Here is a 22,530-nt window from a genome sequence, read left to right on the forward strand (position 1 = left end):
TTGAAGACATTAAAAGTTTCTTCTTCCCTTGACAGGCAGAACATTTAAATCAAGATACTGCCATCATAGAAGGCATGGGAAAATGTTTTTTTCCTTTTCTGACCAGACAACAAAAATCCCCACCCTGCACATCTACCTTCTCTTGATGCCATGTGTACTCCTCTCGCAGACTCCTAATGCTGTTACATACCATGTCGAGGCACTACATCAACATAATTGCAGTGGAGTCATATTTTCAGTTAATTCTACACCTACCATGAAATAATAAGTTGGCCTGACCATTCAAACATGCGTTGTTTTTCTTCAGTAGCCCAACTCACCTACTAGTGCTCCAGAGCACTGGATACACAATCACAGAATATTTTAAATGACATATTGCCACAAAGAACTCACAAGAGCATTAAAACACTAACAAAACCTCAGAGCTTCACATATCTACTTATGTGGCTACACAGGTGTGCGTGACTCTTCACAACAGCGTCCTTGCTCCAAGGAATAAACACTGAAAACAGATCCTTGCCAGCCTGGCATGGCAGCATGATCCCTGCACACCGCAATTTTCCCTGGATGGATATCCACACAGGAAACTTTGCACAGCAGCAGATTCTGGTATAGGAAATTACTTAGGCCAATCCTGGAGTAAATTGTTGCTCTCAGTAGATCTGAGGAACAGAACTGAACCCCAGAGGAGCACAAATTCCCAGCTATCCCCCGTCAAGGCATGCTGCCCAGCCAGCAAGGCAGGGCATATCTAGCTGCTCATGCAGAACCCAGTGCTTCTCAGTTTGCACTTTCTGTGTGTACTTCCATTTCACATTTCTTAGCACAGTTCTTTTGCTTTGTTTTTCAAATAGCATGTGCCACTAAAGGAGTAAGAGGATATGACAGTGAAAGGTTTAAACTTCTCTTTCTTCTTTCCACCATCTACTATCTTCATACATTAACATTGTACTGAAAGTTGATGACAATTACTCCTGAATAATAGAAACAAGCATTTACTAGCAAGTATTCCATAAAAAACTTATAGTAACAAAGGTATACATAAAATAACAAGACAGTAAAATCTTTAAATTAAAGTTTTCTTTACAACCATTAATAATCTCTAGCCTGTTTTTCTTTCATGTCAGTGTTTTATTAAGAAAATTTAAAGAGAGGGTAGTATGTCTGACCTTTTTTCTCAACCAGCCCAAGACCAGAAGACATTTCAACAACAGCAGACCACTGCTTACATTTACATAGGAAAAGGAAGACTGTGCTAGGAATATGCCCATTGACAAGTATGGAAAACCAAAAAAAGTAAACACGGTACAGAAAAATGTTATACTGTATTTCTTCCTGAGCTAAGAGAATTGCTAGGGCGTGAAGAAGAAATCATTCATTGCTATTTCTGGAGCCAGGTTGAAAGTGAACATGACCAACAATAAAGAGCAGGCTGCTAAGATGATCTTCAGGTCTGCACATTTTTCAGCTCTGGGATGGCTGATCCATAGCCCAGAGTCCCCTGATGCACAGCCACCCTATTGTGGTCACTATCCAAACCTTCTTTGCAGAGGCTTTTTCTCAGGCTTTCACCCTATAAACAATAAAAAGGCCTTCAATAATTTGAAAATGAAACTAAAGCTCCTTTTGGGGTTTACAGAAATAAACATCTGCATAAAGCCAGCTGCAAAAAAATTTATGTCCCACTATTCAAAAAAAGCATCAGAGCTAACTGTATTATTGCGTGACTGACTCCTCAGCTAACACTTCTCTTTTGCAACGGGGTGTGGTGGGTTTACTTTGGCTGGACGTCAGGTGCCCACCAAAGCCGCTCTATCACTCCCCGTCCTCAGCTGGGAGAACATATAATGAAAGGCTCGTGGGTTGAGATAAGGACAGGGAGAGGTCACTCAACCAATTACCATCACGGGCAAAACAGACGTGATTTGGGGAAATTAATTTAATTTATTGCCAATTAAAATCAGAGTAGGGTAATGAGAAATAAAACCCAAATCTTAAAACACCTTCCTCCCAGACCTCTCTCCTTCCTGGGCACAACTCCACTGAATTCTCTACCTCCTCCCCCCAGCAGTGCAGGGGGATGGGGAATAGGGGTTGGGGTCGGTTCCTCACACCTTGTCTCTGCCGCTCCTTCCTCCTCAGGGGGAGGAGGACTCCGCACTCACTCATCCCCTGCTCCACTGTGGTGTCCCTCCGAGGGGACACAGTCCTTCACAAACTTCTCCAATGTGGGTCCTTTCCATGGGCTGCAGTTCTTCACAAGCTTCCCTGGTGTGGGCTCCTCTCTCCACAGATCCGCAGGTCCTGCCAGGAGCCTGCTCCAGCGTGGGCTTCCCACGGGGTCACAGCCTCCTTTGGGCATCCCCCTGCTCCAGCATGGGGTCCTCCCCGGGCTGCAGGTGGAGATCTGCTCCACCGTGGACCTCCATGGGCTGCAGGGGGACAGCCTGCCTCACCGTGGTCTTCATCACCACGGGCTGCAGGGGAATCTCTGCTCCAGCACCTGAAGCATCTCCTGCCCCTCCTTCCACACTGACCTGGGGGTCTGCAGGGTTGTTTTCTCTTACACATTCTCACTCCTCTCTTCCAGTTGCTGTTGTGCAGTAGGTTTTTCTCCCTTTCTTAAATACGTTATCCCAGAGGTGCTACCTCCGTCACTGATGGGCTCGGCCTTGGCCAGCGGCGGGTCTGACTTGGAGCTGGCAGGCATTGGCTCTGTCGGACATGGGGGAATTTTCCAGCAGCTTCTCACAGAAAGCCACCCCTGTAGCCCACCAGCTAACAAACCTTGCCACACAAACCCAATACACCAGGGCTTTCATTAGTGGCATTAGAGCTGGCTGCTTAGTTTTGCATAAAACCAACCTTCCTGCATTGCTTATGGGAGCTTTTACATAACTTTTTACTGATGCCCTGAGGAGTAAGTGGTGTGCTTTAACTCACCCTTGCAGAGAGAAAAGAGCACTCCATACACTTCCAGCCACTTCATTGCATATTCAGGTCTTTCAGCCCAAAACCCAGGAACTAAAATGCAACTGTAGACATAATCTGAATATGGGTTATTCTCCATTGATCTATAGAACATAAAGGGTTTGTTTAGCTCAAATACCATCAGTGAAGCTGCAAAACAGTTTATCTAAATCTGCCTGCTTTCATGGTCTTGGAGACATTCTTCTTCGGCTGAAATTTTCCATAGTTTTGCTCCCATATTGGGGTGAACTTTTTTCCCCTAAAGTCTGAGGAAAATCCTTCTCAGGATTTTGGAGTCATGCAAGAAATGAGTAGAAAGGGGAGTAGGGAAGAACGAGAACTTTCCTCTTTCTCATTTTGCAAATGTGTCAACAATTCTTTTCTTCACAAACTTAGAAACGGCTTTATTTTAAAACCCTGTGGAACGATACACTCCAAGGTCAGAAGGAATTCCTTCGATTATCCAGATCTACCCCTTTTGTAACACAAGGTAAAGAAAGTCTTCCAATAAATTCTGTACCAAGCCAATAACAGCTGTTCATATGACAGGATATTCTTCATAAACATTTCCAGTGTAGATTTCAAGACTGCAAGTGATGGAGAATCCCCCACTTCCTACAGGAGGTGTTTATTTTGGATTGTTTCTGCTAACACTTTTTATTTCTTTGACAAGGTTTTTTATAATTCATTGCATGATAAAGTATGAAGTAGCTGGGAGGAAAAGAAAACTCAAATATGTCTAAGGCATACTTGGCGTGCAACAGCCAAAATCTTCAGCAGAGCAGTATAGGATCAAACATCCTTATGATGTTGCAATGCACATTCTACCTGTTCTGTACTGCCCTACCAGAAAGGTAAGAAACAGAAGAGTTGGAACCCACTTTAATTAAAACTCACTGAAAATACCAGGCTTAAAATGTTACATTACTACACAGAAGGAGCTTTTTTCCCCCATTATTAAAAATATTTAATTAAATGCAAAAGAGCATTAACATTTCTTTCCAAAATCTTAAAATGCAGAAAGACATGAAAACACAAATATTTTGAGGAGCTTAATTTTCCTTTGACCTTTCCTTCACATTGCTCTGACTTTCTTGGTGTTTCTGGTTTACACTAGAGCTACTTATACAGAAACCAGACCAATGGTTATTCCAGCAACACTACCTCTGCTTCACTGTGCATCACTAAGTATTTTATGGCAGAACACTTCCCACCGCAAACCTACCCCTGGAAATATGTTCAGCAGCAACATTAACTAACAGCAAAGGCTGGCTTCCCTGAATGCAAATCCAGCCTAGGTCCACTGGTCAAAAATAAGGAAGGACATTTCCGTGATATTTTAATATGATACAGCAACTTCTGACTTTGAGTTATCTTGAAGTATGTATTTAGCTTATAAAAAACTATATATTGATCTGCTTTTCTAAAAATAAAATAGGAATAGAGGAGATTTCATACATGCTGTATGACAATCAATGACTCCATAGAAATATTAGCTTTGAGCATCTCCTCACTGAAAGCCAAAACAAATTTATTTTTCCTATTTCACTTGAACATGTAAGCTTAATGCTGTATCATAATAAGTGTACATCACACATTGCTAAATACATTTAAAGAAACCTCTTCTGATACTAAATTGGACATGTTATGTTCTTGATACATGGAGGTCCTTGAGGAGTAAAGCTGGAACAGCTCATGGACTCAAAGAGGTGTGGAAGGACAGCATAACATTTGCAGCCACTTGCCAAAAACAAACGTGAAGAGAAAAATCTGTTCCACAGTCCCGTGTGGCTACCAGGCAGCAAAGCGCTAATGCCCTGGCCAAGATACCCTTCGAGCAAAGGGCCCCCTCCACTCCAAAGCTGCAGAATATGTCCAGGTACCCCAGAAACAGCCGAGTCTCTTCAGATGATGAGACTAACTGCAAGCACCCATGTGGCCTTTGCACCACTGCATCAGGAGGACATCTTCCTCACAGCCCTGAAGATGTTCTCCAGTGCACAGAGGGTGAGCAAGAGAGAGGACTACAGACCAAAGTTAAAGTCCGAGAGCTTAAGTCTTGGAAGAAACCTGGACTTTTTGTCCTATTGATGAGTAGTTGAACAACTTCTACAAGACGGTATTTCTGTCCCAGTATCTCCTCATCTCTTCACAGTACTGTATGGCTGTGAACTCTCTTTTAATTTCTGCTGAAGACAGGAGGGCTACACAGACCAAGAGCTGCACACCCTGTTAAATCTCAAACTATGTATTTTGAGACAACAAAAATGCAAGAATATTTTCTAAAGATCAGAGTCTCTAGCATCAATCTCTCTGCACAAAAAGGGATGCAAAAGAAATCTGTCACTTCCAACATTTGGAAACAAAACTCCAAGTTCCCATAAGAAGTGACAGTCATTACTGGCCAATGTGAATTACAGTATTTCTTCTCACACTGCCCACAGAATTTTTCCCCAGATCATGCTCTCCAAAATAAGGGCAAATTAGTCACATTTATTAGGGTGTGAAAGTAGTAAGACAGATGCTTTATTGTAGGGTGCGGTGCTTCTGCATAGTCCTTTGCTTACTCAGCTTAATCTGGTTAGATGCAAACAAGATGTGCTTTCGTCAGCCCAGTGCTGTGCAAGGGCCCCAGCAATGCCTATCACATTGTCCTCTTCAGATCAGAGTCTCCCTGGCTTGGAGCATAGGTGAAGCAATTGACATCCCATCTGCAGAAGGCCATCAGTCTGGCTTCACACAGACAAAATTCTGTTTTCCAGAGGGTAAACCAAGGCCACCAGCTGTTATGCAGACATGGCCCTTGTTCAAGCCAATATGGGTAGGTCACATCAAGCTGTTCTCAAGACGAAGGCTGGGACCCTCTCTAGCTGTCAGACCACTTCTAACAGTGCCATTGCATTTTCTTTTAAAGCCTTTAGAGAGGAACAAAGTTGCCTCCTCCTTTCAGACTGGTTTCAGGGAAACCAGCGTATGAACGGAGATCAAGCCTAAAAACTTGTGGAAAAGAAGGCTTTCTCCTATTCTGCTTTCCTACTCCTTTATTTCCTCATACCCACACATCTTCCTCCCAAATGAGCCAAAAGTTCTTCAGGAAGCTTTTACGTTGTTCTACATATACAGTCACATTAAAATAATGACTTTTTTTTCATTTACATTTTCTAGTTTATCTCAATGCAAGCCTGGCTGTGAAGAGACTCTTATTTTAGAAAAAAGCACAGGCTGTTTTCATAAAACACAAAGTAATACACTTCTATTCTGAAATAAGATGGTTCATGTGACAGCTTTTGCTAAAATAAAAAGGTGCGAATTAAAACAGGCTTCATTATGTTTGTGAAAATTAATCTCTTTACGAGCCCTAAATGAGGACACAGTTTGCTTTCTTCATACCTCTCTCTCAAGCACTAATTTCAATAGCAAAGACACAGATGGTAGCAAATGGTGTTTTGTAAAGGCCCCCCTCACTGCATTTCTTTCCTTGGTAAGAAAAACTGGAATTTGATTTGTTTGCCTCCAAGCCATGAATCATATCTGTTATCAGTAGAGAGGTGGGAGAAACCAAAACAACAAACATACAAAACCCACTGGTGCTGCAATATTTAAACACAACTTAATTGGCAAAACCTCCCACAGTTCCCCTTGAGCCAACCCAGTCATGCTCAAGACCCTTTCCTTAAAATCTCATGGTTTTTCTGTATCTGCACCTATAGCAATCCCTGTCTATCTCAGTATAGACTTCTAGCTTCACTTCACAGCCTCTGAGGGTTTGCCTGACAGGTTTGGCTAAAATAAACCTAAAAGCTAAGCCATCAGACCTCAAAGGTGTTTAAAACCCTAACTACTATGTATGTAGGGAAATCTTACAAATTTAAGAGAGTTTGCTAGCTAAATGGTTTCCAGGATTGGATCTGATTGGTGTAAATCGGGTTCAGAAAACCCATTTTCTTCCTTCCCACTTTCAATCTGGAGTTACCTTCAAACACCGAGCGCCATTCCTCCCGGCTGCTGGGACCAAGCCAGCTGGAGATGGCATTTAATGCTCTGTGCTACCACCTGCAGTCCACTTGCAGTCACCACAGACAACTGAACTCGGACAGAAAATTCGCCCTGTTAAGTGTATGTAAGGTGAACCTGTCCCCTGCTGTACATGCAGACCTCAGGAAAAGGGCAACATCTTCCCGAAAAAGGAATCGGGAGACACAGAAAGGGTGAAGGATGGTGGGAAGGATATCTGGATCCAACAGCAAGTTGCAGCAGAGGTTGCATTTACACTCAACGCTTTGCTTTCAGGGTGGGATGGAGTCTGCCGTCTTCCTGTTTGCCTGGTGTTGAAAATTGTGTCTTTAGAAAACGAAGCATCGTTTTGGTAGAGAAGCGTTTTTGTTAAAACTCTTTGGTCTGTCTCAAAATCAGATGTTCTGCTTTGCAAAGGTTTATTTGATTTACATGCACTCCTGCCTGGGTCTATTAAATTCAGGACTCCTACAACAGTCTTCCCTTTCTTTGTTCCACCCTTTGCAGCTGCAGAACAGCATGACACATTCATAAGAAAATAATGGAAAAAAAACTTGATTTAGTTTTCAAACTTTAACCCAATAAAATTGTTTCCTGCTTGTTTTTTTTCCTCATTAGAGTCCAAACTCCCCGGGAGTTACAGACCCCATGTTCCATGCAAGGGGAGCTCCTGACCTTACAGTATATGGACTTCAATACACAGCTTTTTCATTATTGTTTGCAGGATGAGGTATGGTCTTTAAAATAGAAAGTAAGAACAGCGGCCTGGAGCCAGGCTCTGTTCCCAGCTTTCCAACTGTCTGGTTGTTCACCGATGGCCAAAATGCTAAGCTTCGCTAACTGCTGTGAGACAGGATTATGAAATGTGAACAACTATAGACAGTCTTTGAAATCTGCATAGGAAAACTGCTCCAGATAAGAATCACAGCATCTCTCTCTATATGGGTATACATAAACATACTGATAAAGATTACTCCAGAATTTAAAAAAAATACCTAGCTTCATGCTGGTAGCATCTTTCAACTCATATACAAATAGTACAACTGAAATGCAGGCATTACGTAAGGGATGAAGGAGCGAATGTTTGGACAGGGTTGCCGAAGCGCCAACTTGTGTAAAAAGCCTACTTAGTCCATTAAAAGTCTTGGTCAAGCCCTTAAGTTTCTCCTTGACTTAGTTTCCATACATTGAAGTGGAATAAAAGAATCTGGTATTATGGTAAATACATCATTATTTCTGAGCCACTTAGACAGGGATTCAGTGAGAGCTAACACTGAGGAATCCTGGAAAGAGTTTTACCTTAATGAGAGAGGTCATGGGTCTCTGGTTAATCAAAAGAAGCTATTAGGAAAAAGGGAGGAAAGTACATTCAATTCAAGTAAAAATCCTTCTGGAATAACTGATATTAAAAGTGTGCTTGTATTACTCGAAGAAGAAGTTTAGTTTTCTACCACTTAAGGCTTTCCTTATTAAAACCCTTGATTTCACATCATAAAACTTTCAGGGCTTTTCTACTAGGAAATCAGCCTAATATCATTAGTTCTTGATTATATTTATACTTCTCAATTTCAAGCAAAAGTAAGGCATTATCAGTTAACAGATATCCTTAAAATAATTTTTTTGGTGTTACTCTATTATGAAAGCAACTAGCACAGTCAAAAAACGTCTAGCAGAACTCATTTACCTGTGTCTCTCTGGTGAAAAATGTCTTTATGTAGCTTTCTGAGCTACAGGGACGTTGTCCCTCACTCCACCCATTCTCCGAAAAAAAATCTCCAGTGAGCAATTTTGCTTTGTAAAAGTCACAGTAACATAAGGATGTCTCCCCATACAAAAAGATTACTGCCTGGTTCCCCAAGTTCAAGACTGAATAAATCTTCCACCTGTCAAGACAGGTGTTGGCCATTTTTTTATTCCTTTTCAGCTGGGAAATAACAAAAAATCTGAGCGATTAAGATAAGATTTTAGCAGTCCTCCAGCCACAGAGAATCAGAAAATTTATGCATTTGACACGTCATTCTTTTGACAGACCACGTCAAGATGATGCTACCGAACACCATCAATACAACTATCCATTTATTTGTGGGCCTTTTCATAGAAAGATGTCCAGTGTTAACCAGCTTTGTACTTCGGAAGGGGCATAAAGTTAGCAGACAAAGTTATAAAGTCCTGAGATAAACCTTCTAAACGTACAAGGCCTGATTTTCTTCTCCCCTATCCGTGGCTCACGGGGAATTAACTACATCTCTGGGTTTACTGGTGAGTGAAGAAGATCAGAACTGACTTCTCCCAGCAACTTTTGACCTGACTGCAACACGTTTAAATCTGGGAGTCCTAAACAAGCTACCTGACAAGGAAAAAAACAAAACAAAAAAAACCAACAAAAAAAACCCCAAATGTTTTCTAGCAGTAGAGTTACTCTTACATTAAGTGAAAGATCTGAAGGGTATCTGCACTTTTACAACTGCCTGTAGCTCAACCTCTCTTAACGGGAGCCAACCCCTCGCCCGAAGCCGAAAACCTTCCCCAGAGGCCAACCCTGCCTCCCCCGAATCGGAGCCGCGATCCGGGACCGAAAGCGGACTAACGCTAGCAGCCGGTGAGGTGGTTTCTGCGGGGGGGGGCTGCGCGCCCCGTGCCGCGTTCAACGGCCCCCCGCCGCCGACAGGCAGCTGGCGGCGGGATGCCGGGCTGGACCGGGCCACCGGCGCAGACGCTGCGCCCGGCCGAAACGCTCCGGCCGCGAAGCCGCCGCTCCGCTCGGGACGGAGAGCCCCGCGGAGAAAGCAAAGCAGCCCCGCCGCAGGGAAAGCAGCCCCCCCGCAGCGCCGCCGGAGCCGCCCGCAGGGCCCCGCCCGCCCGCTCCCCGGAGAAAAGCCCGCTCGCCGAGGGATGCTCTTGCAAAGCGGGGCGGGGAGGGGGGGGACGGGGACCTCGCGTCTCTCCCGAACTGCACCCCCGCGCCTCGGCAGAAAGCGCTGCCCGCGGGGGCCGCGCACACGCCGCGAGAAGGCTCGGCCGGTCCCCGCGGGGCAGCCGCCGGCGTCCCGGGCAGGCAGCGGCGAGCCCCGCCGCACGGCTGCCGGGTCGCCCTCGTCCAGCCGCCCGCCACTTACCCCACAGCAGCAGGACGGGGAGCTGCCGCCGGCGGCACCAGCCCGGCGCCTCCATCCCGGCGCGGGCGGCGGCGGCGGCGGCGACGGGCCGCGGGGGGACGGAGCCCTCATGGGGCGGCCGCTCCGCCGCCGCGCAGGGCCCGGACCCGCCTCGGCCTCCCCGCCGGGGAGGCTCTTCTTCATGCCTCGCCGTCCAGCCCCGGGCGGCAGCGGCGGGGGCGGAGGGGAGCAGCTCCCCCGCCCCCGGGGTGCTCCCTGCGCCGGGGTGGGGGGGGGGGGGCGGACCCCACGGGCTGAGGGGCGGACCCCACGGGGGGGGGGGGGGGAGGCACGTTTGAGTGTGAGCGCGCGCGCGCGTCTCCGCACACGAGGGACGCCGCTCCCGACCCACGGGGCCGGGGGGGGCCGGAGGGAGGAGGACCGCCCCACACACACACACACGCGGGGAAGGTGCTGGTCCCCAGTGTCAGAGGGGCTCGGGGACTCCTCGGTCCCCGCCCTGGGAGCCGGAGCGGCTTGTGCCACCCTGCCACGGCACCCGGGCAGCGGGGGCAAAGGCGTGAGTTAACCTGCGTTAGCCCACCCGCAGCCCTTTCGGTTCGGCTTGCGTGGCACCCACGTGTCGTCGCGCTTAATCTTTATGGCTGAACGCGGGCAGCAAGCTAGCCTAATCCCACGCAGCACCAGAGCAGAGCAGCCAGGAGCTCTAAGAAAACGCTTCATCTATTCTTACGCTGCCGCTTCATCGCTGCCTGGCTCTTCGCAGAGAATGGTACGGCTGCTCATTTTCATCAATATTTAAAAGATGTGTTCCTGGAGCTCTCTCTCTAGGAAATGAGCATCTCCAGCAAGAAACGCCAGACTGAGGAGCTGCTAAAGAAGCCCCTTCTTAGCTAAAAATAATTGTGCTGCTCAGTAATGAAGAGCCGGAGTGTGTTTCTAGGTACGTGGACACTCCACCTTAGTAACTGCCTTTTGGCAGAACATTAAATCACTGCCATTGTTAAAGGTCAAATGTACCAGGAATCTTCAAATTTCAAAAAGATTTTCACACCGTACACAAGAACAGAGGGTACTTCAATGTATCAGTCAGGTTGTTCACATTGACGTTGTACACTTGCATAGCACGGAGCTTTCAAACTCCTCTGGAGAGTGGGACCCCAACACAGTAGCAGAATTACCCATTGCACCTGTCTCCGAAAGCAAACTACTCAATCCACAAAATCTGTCTGATTTATGTTGTTATCTAGGCTGAAGGAAATGGAAAATGGGAAACTGCAGGTCCCCAGCCTTGGGAATCCACAGTGTTGCAATAGCTCTGCAGACGTTTAAGTGTGTCAGTTGTAATGAACCTCCTATCATTTGTGTGCCACTTTTTCCTCTTGGCTGAAAGCAAATCTTGTAAAATATCATAAACCATAGCTCAGGGAGATCATCCTTCAGTGGAGGGGCTGCCACTTCTGCTTTGTAAGGAGCGTTTGCGAGCTGTCCCTGCCAGAAGGGACTACAGTGAAGTGACAAGTGTGAAGGCGCGTACACCACAGATGTGCGATGGCATCCTTCCTTACAGTAAGATCTTGATTTCCCTCATAAAATCTGTTACTGGCAATATCTGAAGCTACAATTAGTATATTCAAGAATTTGGACTGATCTTCAGGAGGGTTAGGACCTATTGGGCTTTATGTGCAATATTATACATCAAACAATATACAGTATATTATACAATATACAATATACAGGCAACATTTTTTTTCACATAAGAGACAATGTCACGTATGGAGATAATGCTGACTATTTCCTTTACATGTTTTGTATTTGTTTTCTCCTCCTGTTTCAAATGAGAAACTGGCAAATTTTAAAAGCGAATGTTACTGCTTCCAACTATCAAGATTCAGCAAGCACTTCTCGTTTTATACTTGCAGCAGGTAGTATGAAGGTCCAAACAGTATCTCTGAGGTAGAACAACAGCTAAAATTTATAGGTAAATGCACTAATTTGGAGTGTTGTATTGAATCACAAACCAACTATGCTAGGTGGTATCTTTAGCAACGTGATCTAAAATGAGTAAGTCTGATTCACAGGTGTATCTGAACAAAACTGTCACAGCATTAGAACCATCAGCAAGAGGCAACTTTGGCTGTTTGAAGGTTTTCATTAAGACTGCCTCTCCCCCTCTGTTGCAGTAATGCCAACAAATGTACTTCAGAAAGGCTGCAAACCTTTTTATTCTGCAAATCTGCCTTAGTAGCATCATGTCTCTACACCAGCAGCGGAAACCTGATTTACTTTCAAACAAGAAACACTGTAAATGCCCTTTGCTGTGCAAAGCTCTGAATCCCATCCCTGACAACATGCGGTAACAATAACCTCAAAACCATAGACTGTTGTAATTTCCCAACATACAACCTCCAGAGATCACACTAACCCCTTTTCAGGTACCCCTGCAGGCAGTGCTGCAATCACATTACTTAAGGCATTGTTTTAGAATACTTAAATCTGCCAATAAGCCATTGACTAAAAAAAAAAAAGATAGCAATAGACAGGTAGGTAGTTGTTTCAGTATGGAAAGTTCCCAAGGAGTCTGAGATGAGAAGAGGTGGAAGGAGTCAAGCCATCCAGGATGGGTATTATCATGAGCACTAGAGTGTTCAGGGCAGTGTGAGGTAAGGTAATAACTCTCCGGCTCCAGAGGTTAAACTGATCCAACATAAACTAAAAAATAAAAGTAAAAAATAATAAAATAAATTAATAAAAAGCTGAAGACCTTACACTATGGAAAGCAACATTGCCTTTCCTTGTCGCCTCAAGTATCAGCCCGGATAGAGCAGCCGCTTGCCTGCCTGGAGAGGCCTGGTCCAGTGTTGGATGGAAAGTTTCCTTCTTCTCTTCCTAGCACAGCAACTTTGTATTAAAGATACATTAAGATTTTAAGACCACATTTTAACGGGATTGCTTGCTGGAGTGAGGTTTGAAAAAGCAGGTTCAGTTCACTTGTGGTTTTGAACTAAAGTAGGTCATCTTTCCCATTCAGTGCTCCCAGGAGCATGCCTTTCCTGCTCCAGAAATTTAAAAAACTAAAAGGCACCTGCAGGTCATTAAAATAATTTCCTCCCTTATATTCTGCTTGTGTAATTCCACACAAATCTTTTCTTCTGTCTTTTTACCATCAATATAGGAAATGTACAAACACACTAAAAAAAAGATAGTTAAAAAAAAAGGCTTCTTCCTGTGACTCAAAGGTCACGCTATGGTATATTGACTGCATGTAAAAGCCAAACTGATTTTAAGTCCGTCAAATTTGATGAGCTGAAACGCTTTATGCCTGTACTACCTGAACTGAAGGGGGAGAAAAGGAGGACATTTTTGTATGTGAACATCTTAATTTTTTTATGTAAGGGCAGACATGGATTAGGGAACTGCACAAATATTTTGCCAGCCTTCACCTCCTAAAACTTTGGTTTTTAAGCCGTCTGTGAACGTGTTCTGTGGTTTCAGCAGAGTTCCCATATTCAGAGCAAAGCATCTAAGCAGTGTGTACATGTTTCAAATGGCACTCTATTTCAGAGGTGCCAAGCTGTGAGTATTCAGCACCTCTGAGACCATTTTATTTTACATACCTAGCTATGACATGACAGCCTTCCCACCAGCACAGCATGTGGGCTTTGTTTGAAGGAACTAGAACATTCAATTACTTTGTTTCCATACTAGTTTCTAGTACAGTAAATTGTCTCGATGCAAAAAAAAAATTCAAGCTACATGTATATCCTGCACCATCAACATCAATACCTACGACTAATAAAAATGGTTCCGCATGTGTTGTGATGGAGATCAAGGGAAAGCAGACAGATTTTATGGGAGAATGGCAAATGCTGTCTCCTCTCTCTCTGCTGAAGGGAAGCTCCCCAGTCAAGTGTCCTCCACCAAGATGTCCACCCCTTGTTTTACAGCCGGTGGTACAAAATGCTCTCATCAAGGGACCTGAGCGCAAATCCGTAAGAGCTGGGATGTCTCGCTAATTCCTAGCTGTCTTTCTCTTATCAAAAGTAGCATCTCAAGACTGCTGGTGACAGTATGTCATACACACCGTGATCTTCTCTTCCTGTTGCACACAGCTATTCTTTTTCCCTACCGGGCAGAAGCTTTGGCGTAACAGAAAGGCTTTGTAATTTGGCTCAGGCATGGGAAACAAATCATGCCTTCATTTTTAATGTAAACATTAGCAAAAGGCACACAACACTCTATTCCTTCTAGACTAAATAAAGCCAAAATTAATTTATGGGTTTTTAAACAATTCACTGTCAGTTACGTTCTAGAGGCCCTGAATTTTTACTCAGAAATTGCATTTATTTTTTCATGACAGGCTGTCTGAGCACTCTCGGAAATGCCAGCAAGGGAGTATGTAGACCGTCTCCATGCATGGTTGTGTCTCTGAGAAATAACTCAGCTTGGAAAATCAGGGAGAAAGATACAAGAAGAGAGATGGAAACACACACCTATATTTTTTTCTTTTTAGAAATAACACTGTTACAATTTCTCTTCATACAAAATCTTACATAGCTGAAGTCTGAAATCTTGCAGGGTTGAGTCATCAATACTCTTGCAGCCATCTGAAGGAATATTCAAGGATCACTTTATAACCTTTGAAATTCAGCTGACTCTGCAGAGATTGGTGAAGCAGCACACAGTACCAACATAAACCTACCTGCAACAGAAAGCAGCAAAGCCTATGCGAGTTCAGTATGAGCCCAGGATTTCTGACTCCACGCATGGGTTCTGATCAGTGCAATTATGAACCATCCAGCATCTCCTTAGCATGAAAATGGACTAATTGTCCTTCTCAGGTGCGTGAAAGACTGGCTTTAGGGCTGAGCAAGACAGATCCTAGGACACTTCTTAGATGGGAATTTTCATAAATTTCCATTCCATGGAAAAATGCAGCACTACATAAAATGGAAGATATTGCCATAGTAAATAAAAGGTTATTTGGAGGCAGAAAATGAGTGCAATACATAACATTTGTAATTTTCCAGTCCTAATTCCTACTGTAGTTCTCCTTCTAAAATAAAATAGAAAATAAAAAAAACCCTCCATGTTTTCATTAAGGCTGAGTTCAACCCGCTATTACAGTCACGCAGTTAGATTTCTACCATGATAATTCATCTTATTTTAATCTCGTCATCTTTAAAGCCCAAAGGCAACCCTGGTTCATGCACAGATCACTTACACCTCCTTCCACAGACACATCTCACAGCATGTGCTACAAATTGCATACGACGTCAACCCAGGCGCAAAGATTGCCTCGTCGTGTTTTACTTGGCCATTTTCCTTTGCAGTGCAATGGTGCAGAGCTCCAGCTTCCATTACTCGAGGAGAAGACCCAGAGAGCTTCCCCAGTGTCACGCATCTACTTTACTAGTACTACCTCCCTTTCCCCTGCCTGAGAAGTGATGCACAGTAAATACTTTTACTTCTTAATGGGAAATTTGGAGAAAATTCGTTGGCAGTGTGCCTAAAGCACATCACTGATTGTCACTGCCGTTGAAAAAGGGAAGGGAGGAAAGAAAGGTGATGTGTCAGAGACACATCATTGCTTCTGTTTTCCATCACTGTATAGATCTTTCCAGGGATCTCAAATGTATCCATCCATGAGGGTTTTTACACCCCTTGAGCACATACTTTCATAAGCCTTGGGATTCCCTCCAAATGACTTCAATAAAGGAGACCAGTTATTTCCCCCACATAACAATGAAACTACTGTTTGCATTTATGCATGCATCAATTAAAGGTTTAATTGAGTTTATTGCACTTACAGAAAAGATGGCATCTGCTCAGTAGCTCAGTGTGCCAAGTGACTGTAACTCTCATTTGAGAAAATGACATGTCTCAAACATCTGGAGCAGCACAAAAATAAGAACAGGACATGGGTAGGAACAGTGAGTTGAAGATTTATCTTGGTGGCACTTGCTATCTTTGCCCTACATCAAACAGCAGCATATGCTGCTGAGCCAGGCGTGCTCAATATCTGATTCACTGAGAATTAATCTACAATTTAAGGAAATTCCAGCTATTATTAAGAAAAGTAAAGTGTGTGTTTATGGGTTAGTTAACATGAAATAATATCTATCCTCAAATAAAAGTATAAAATATAAACAAAGGAAAGCTTCCCTTTTCAAATGTTTGCTGTTTATGAAAGGTTTTGTTCTTCATAAAGTTACCTTTAATAGAATATAGAATATCCAGCCCTTCATATTTAATTGATTTTCTGTAAAAATCTCTCACTGTTTTAAACTCTAGCAGTACAATGTTCTGCATCTCATGGAATTATCAGCAAAATCTTAAACAGGATCTCTTCTTACTGTTCCTTTTTGTTTTCAAAATAGAAAAGATCGGAAACAACAAAACAAGATAGCAATAGTCCCCATAACGAGTTAAATTTACCAGACACTAAATTGTTCCATGGAAGGGAAGTGAACAACTAGCATAGATGAGCATGAATACTTTAAATAACTTAGATTAATTGAGATAGGCAGCTATTTTGCTGGTTGATACAGATGTAAAATATTCCAAAGGCAAGCTAACTTTACCATTGTCTCCTGAGATTTCTGCATCAGAGGAAGGACGTGAGTAAGTGGATGACAGGCACAGCAGGTGGTGTACCGCCTGCATGCATGCACACTCACCATCTCCATCTACTGTATCAGCCAGTTGATTAATTAGTGGCAGCTCCATGATTTCAGGTGGAATTTACTGCTTGATGTTGGTGAGGGTAACAGCAATACTTGAAGTAAAGCCCAGTGTAAAAAGTACAGTGCTGCACTAGGGGAAGCAAGAGGTATCAGAAAACATGAAATCTCTCCCAACCCAAAAGCCATACCAAGATTTAAAGTTCACAGTAAAGTCAGACAGTGTTGAACATGTGCAAGGCGGGTTTTTTGCACTGCTGTTGCAAGTGTGTTGTTTGCATCAATCATCCATCAGAGCTTAAATAAATGGGATTTTCAAAACCAGCTCCAAACAGAATAACCCGAAACAAAAATACAATTATACTTACCCAGAAATGCTTAAAGCTGATGCGGGGGGGTGGTGGGTGGAAGAGTAGACCTGTGCACACCATAAATTAGGCAACTACTTTTAAAAGACACTATTACCTCCAAATATTTTTAACTTGCTCTGTCTTCGGCACAGGTGTCCCAACTATTCCTCTATCGGAACAATAGCTGTTTATTTTTTGTCTACTCTTCAGAACATTGCTATTCTAATTCTGAATAAAATAAATGCCAACGATTGAGCTTGTGAGGAAAGCTGTGTTCATGGGTTGAGACAGCAATTCCAGCTCTTAAAGGAATACTTTTCCTTTAATGGATTTCTTGTAATATTTCCTCCATTCCTGGAGGAAATGAAGACAAAGAACATAATTTCCTGAACAACATTTCTTCCATTTGTTTGTTCTGCTGAGTATGAAACCAGCATTTTGGGTAACATTGGGACAGTTTGTGAGATGGGCTCAGAAAGCCTGAGCGTGAGGCACTTCCTCAGCTGAATGCTTCCATGGATTTGCATGAAATTGGTCTGTGTAAGAGATGGGCACAGATGTTTCCTGTAATAATGACATATAGATTTACTTTTCTCAATTAATTTGTTCTGGAACCTAGCAAATATTAATTAATTGATAGAAGGGCTTCCATTAAATTAAACTTCAAAAGACGCCGATCTTCCTTGATAACTATAGAAAAATGTGCTGTCCAAACAGTAACTGAGAAGACTCAAGCAAAGAAGCATTAATATTATCTAGAGACCATATTAATGGATTTGCTTAATGAAAGAAGTCCTTTGAAGGGAATTATCTTGACCAAATAAGAGAAAGTAATTATCAGCCCGGAGATTATATGGGTCATAACGGATAAGATGCCAAACTCTACCAGTGAGAGACACCCTGTGGTAACAGCCTGAACTGTCACTCCTGCAGGTGCCTGCAGAGAAACAGCAGAAGAATGAATGATTTACGATGATTAAATAATAGATTGTAATGCCAGCTCTTTCAATAATACATGCAATAACAGCATAAATCTGACGTAAAAGTGACAATTTCTGTTTCCAAAATGCTGTTCACAAATTTAAGCTCATATTTAAGCTCACAAATCAGTGTTGATCTTTTTCATGCCTTCCTCTCCCCCTGCCTGAGGTGTGACTGTACATGCAGCTAGAGCTCTTGTTCTATCAAATCCCCCATTAATTCAATTCACAATAACCACTTTTGCCATCAGTTCACACAATCCCACCAGCTCATCACATTAAGAAAATCCTACAGCTTAAATTTGTTTTTTCAAACTTCTTGTCTTCATTTACAAGATCCTTCAAAGCCGTCGCCCCCTCCGCCTTTTGTCAACATATTTGTGCACTACATTACCCCTAGACCTCTTTAATCCTCAAACAAATAAAGGCTATGAAGGAAAATGAGGCTTCCCTGACTGTAAGAGCCATAAGGACTCACACCCACAGAGGTCACAGTGGCTTTTGTCAGATGTGGTATCATGATGTGCCCAAGCTGCTTGATGAAGTCTCCTTACCTCCTCTGCCCTCTGCTCTACTCTGCTGCTCCCACCCAGGGGAGGCCATGCAGCAAACATGCCCCAAAAGGCGGCAGGTTAAGCTGGCCCCTCTCTGCAATTAAGGAAGCAGCTGAGCTCCAGCCAAATTGGTCGAAAGGCGTTCTGCCCTCAGCAGAGCAGACACTGCCCCGTGTTCCTCTGCACATGTTCAGAAATGCCACCGAAACGGCAGGATCAGGTAGGGCTGCTGCCAGGCACGTCATTTTTCTAACACAGCAAAGGACAGTGAAGAAAGTGGGGCATTTTGTTCTTTGGAGGGTTTCCTGATCATTCCCATACGTATTGGAAATAAACACCAGTCGAGGGACTTTTCATTAGAGCATGTGTGGTGCCTGTAGCTCGGGGAAGGCAAGAGAGAACACCGGTTTATACTTTCTTCCAGATCTACCAGATCAGCTAAACATGCAGCCCCTCCCTTGCCTGGTTTTATCAAAATGGGCTTAGCATAAATAATCTTATGGAGGTGGGAGAATGAGAGGTTAACCTGAATCATTTTCACAAAAACAGGCTCAGGGGCAAGTACACGTGTCTTTATACTTGCAGTTCTGATGGACTGAGTACCGGGCTTGACTGAAACCAGTTTGACAGCAACTAAAGTACATAGATGATGAAAAAACCCTCAACAGTTAAAGAATCTGGAAAGATTATTTAATTCTCAAAGCATAAAAAAGTAACTGAAAAATTTCTCTTATACATATATATCTCATTTAGATTGTTCCATTAAATGAGTACTTCTGAATGTAAACAGCATCAAGGTAAGATGTAGTTTAATAAACTCAGCTGCAAAGCATATGATTGAGCAGCATGTTGCCTCTACTCTGCTGTCATGTTCTGCATGGTAGTGTTCCCAGGTAAGACCATTAACACCACTGATTTAAAATCCTCTGACCCATTTCACTTAATAGCTTGGAATAAATATCCATCATCTTCCTGACCTGTAATGCTAAAACCTCATGCATCATTTCACCCACATTTCTCATCTTTACAGGCAACACCACCCTGAATATATTTTTTAAACTTTCAGCTCCCTCTGCTGTGCAAACATTATTTTAGGAAAAGAAGCTTAGGGTTTTCTTATTCAAAACAATGTAGGAGTGAAAAGATTTAGACCAGAAGTAATGTAAGAAAATACTCAGAGTTATTTTCTTGTTTTCCCTGTGTTGAGCAGCTACGTTTGAGCTTGTTCTGTGCTGATATCCAGGCATCATGAAGCTAATCTTGAATTACCTTAGAGCACGACATCCCAATAGAGGAAGTGGCCAAGCCTCACCACAGCCTCTGTGTATGCCTTTAAAAGCTCAGTCAGATGCACTGGACAAAAATAATTAACTTCATGCAGCAGTCACTCTGTGATGGGGCCACATCAATTTCCTTCAATATACATGTTGCGTCTGTGAAGAACTGCCTCTATATATCATCACAAAATACCAAAACCCAGCAGAAAACAGCTCTAAAAACACTTTCAGGGATACAGATCAAACAGATTACAAGTGGAAACAGTATTTTATTTTATTTTATTTTATTTTATTAATTTTTCTGAATCCGTTTCATAGCCAATGCTCACAAGCATGAACACTACATGCATGTGTAGCCAGGAGCAGGCTGATGCGTTCTTCAGTTGAGCTTGAAAAAAACATCCCTTGCAGTCTAGCAAAGGAAAGCCACAGAGACACAGAAAGCAGCGGCACGAATACAGGCCAAGCAGTCCCTGTTTCCTGAAGAGTGAGAACCTGAAGAATGAGCATTGGTACCGACCACACACAAATGTAGAAGAAGATGTGTGTGGTGCTGTAGGGTATTTTCAAAACTATGTCACATATCGATGACAAGCATACTTTTTGCCTTCCAAAACTTGCTCCGCTGTGCTTCTTGGCCAGGACAGCTTGCATGCAGGGAGAGGTGAAAAGTGGCAGCTCCTGATGGAGCAGCGAGCCTGGAGCCCTTCCAAGCGCAGGCTGTTTTGCCCAAGCCAGAACCCCTGGGGAAATGGAGCTAAGGGAGGAGCAGAGCTCGCTCCCGCTCCAGACTTGCACTGGGCAAGAGAGCCCGAGAGAGCCAGGGCACGAGCGGTGCCTTGGAGGGAGGTGCAAGAGCAGCAGGCAAGGACCTAGGCGAAAGGGCCCGGCGGAGCCCTGCCAAGGGGCTGTGCTCAGTGCTACAGAGGACAAGAAGCAACCCCCCGGGAGCATCCCTTGGAGCCCGCCGTGGGAGTGAGAAAGCTTCCTCCCCCCGGATGCGGGGCACGAGGGCCACCTTCGTGGAGCACGAGCAGCGGGCACCTAGCCACAACGGCCCAAAGGAGCCCTGGCGAGGGGCCGTGCTCAGTGCTGCAGAGGAAGGCAAAAAACCCCCGGGGCCCAGTGCCAATCTGCCCCGGGGGAAAATTCCTTCCTGACCCCAGAGCCGGCGATCGGCTATTCCCTGAGCACGTGAGCAAGACCTGCCTCCCGGTCCCACAGGCTGGTCACGCCTCCCAGAAGATGCCCGAGCCCTGTTCTCCCTCAACCTGGAGCCATCTCAGGGGCTTCCGAGAGTGGCCAAATGCCCGCGGCCTGATCGACCTTGGGGGCAAGAATCCTTCCCGCGCCTTCGGGCCACCAGCGGGTGCTCGACGGCACTGGGACCCCGGCAGCATCTCCGCATCCCACTTCTTACGGCTGCTGCCACTGGTTCCGCAGGGAGTGAGGACGGCGAGCTCCGCGGTGCTCCTCAAGAAGGCATTCCCTTGGTCTTGCCACAGCTCTCCATCCAAAAAAGCCCGATGGCCTGGGGCACCTCCAGGGCTTGGTGGTTCTTCTCGTCTCCAGCAGCCTGGTGCAGCCTCCGGTGGTCCTCCCTCAGCCCCCTCCAACTCATTCCAGCGGCTCCTCGCGGACTTGGTCTCGGATGTCTCTGGGCCGCCTGCCAGGCAGACTGGCGGTGGGACAGGGGAGGCTGCCCCTTTTATACTGCCCCGGGGCATTGTGACTGCTGCGTTGCCGGGTGGTGGCACGGCGACACGGGGGTGAGGGGGCCCCCGTGCGCAGCCCTGCCCGCCGCCCCTCGGCCCAGCATCCTTCAGAGCAAGGCCTTTGGGGCGCTGGCTTCGAGGCAGTCCCTGTGCCCAGGAGGGGCGGGGGTCTCTCCCTGCCCTTGGTGGCCATGCCCTGGTCCCAGCTGCTGGGCATCCCTGTAAATTCATCTGGATGTCCAGACTATGTAAATAAGGGCATTTATACCATATACATGCATTTGGTTGTGGGGGTGCCAGAGGTGAAGGAAAGGCTTTTGGTTCCCTCTGCATGAACTTTGCAGATGTAGAGAGCGTGCAGGATTTCCTCGCTATTCCTTACCAATGCACCAAGGGATAGTTGCTACTACCCTGCTTATGGTGAGGTCATCCTCTTGGAAAGAAGTCCTGAATTGTTTAGTGTTCTTGACCATCTTTTTCCCTGCACTTCAGTAGCTTTTTCCCTCCTTTGTCCTTTCCCCTTGCTATCTTTCTTGAAAGAGATGGCAGCCCTCTCAGCATTTGTCTTGTTCCTTCTAGTCGCCTTCTTCTGTAGATCTTCCATGCCCCTAATCAACTGCTTAGTCTTTGTTTGCCTTCATCCCAGATAGAATTTATCTTTCTTGAACCTATGGAATGAGAAAGGTCCCTCGTGGTATGGGTGAGTTCTCACCAGGACTTTGCATGATGCTTGCCTTTCTTATGGAAAGCACTTCAAAAATTTCTTTTGCATTTGTTACAGATGGTGTTTAGAAATTTGCTGGTGTTTAGCAACAGTATTTAGTGTCTAGTTTGGGGGGGTTACCTGTTGTATTACTACTATTGATCTTCA

General features: G+C 44.6%; 1 protein-coding gene across 4 annotated transcripts in view; it reads right to left on the reverse strand.

The window, feature by feature from the left end:
- The window catches only part of RAMP3 (receptor activity modifying protein 3), a 56,238-nt gene extending 45,377 nt beyond the window's left edge, over positions 1 to 10,861 (reverse strand). The window contains exon 1 of one of the 4 annotated variants that reach the window (XM_030042120.2): positions 10,834 to 10,861. In XM_030042120.2, coding sequence (XP_029897980.1) covers positions 10,834 to 10,846 — 13 coding nt within the window. In that variant the 5' untranslated portion in view covers positions 10,847 to 10,861. Of the gene's footprint in view, positions 1 to 9,409; positions 9,491 to 10,100; positions 10,386 to 10,833 lie in introns of those variants that run through there. The other 3 variants (XM_041118356.1, XM_030042123.2, XM_030042121.2) reach the window with 3 other exon arrangements.
- Positions 10,862 to 22,530: the final 11,669 nt, after the last annotated feature.

Source organism: Aquila chrysaetos, chromosome 18 (assembly GCF_900496995.4).
Source record: "Aquila chrysaetos chrysaetos chromosome 18, bAquChr1.4, whole genome shotgun sequence".
Classification (NCBI taxonomy): Eukaryota; Metazoa; Chordata; class Aves; order Accipitriformes; family Accipitridae; genus Aquila; species Aquila chrysaetos.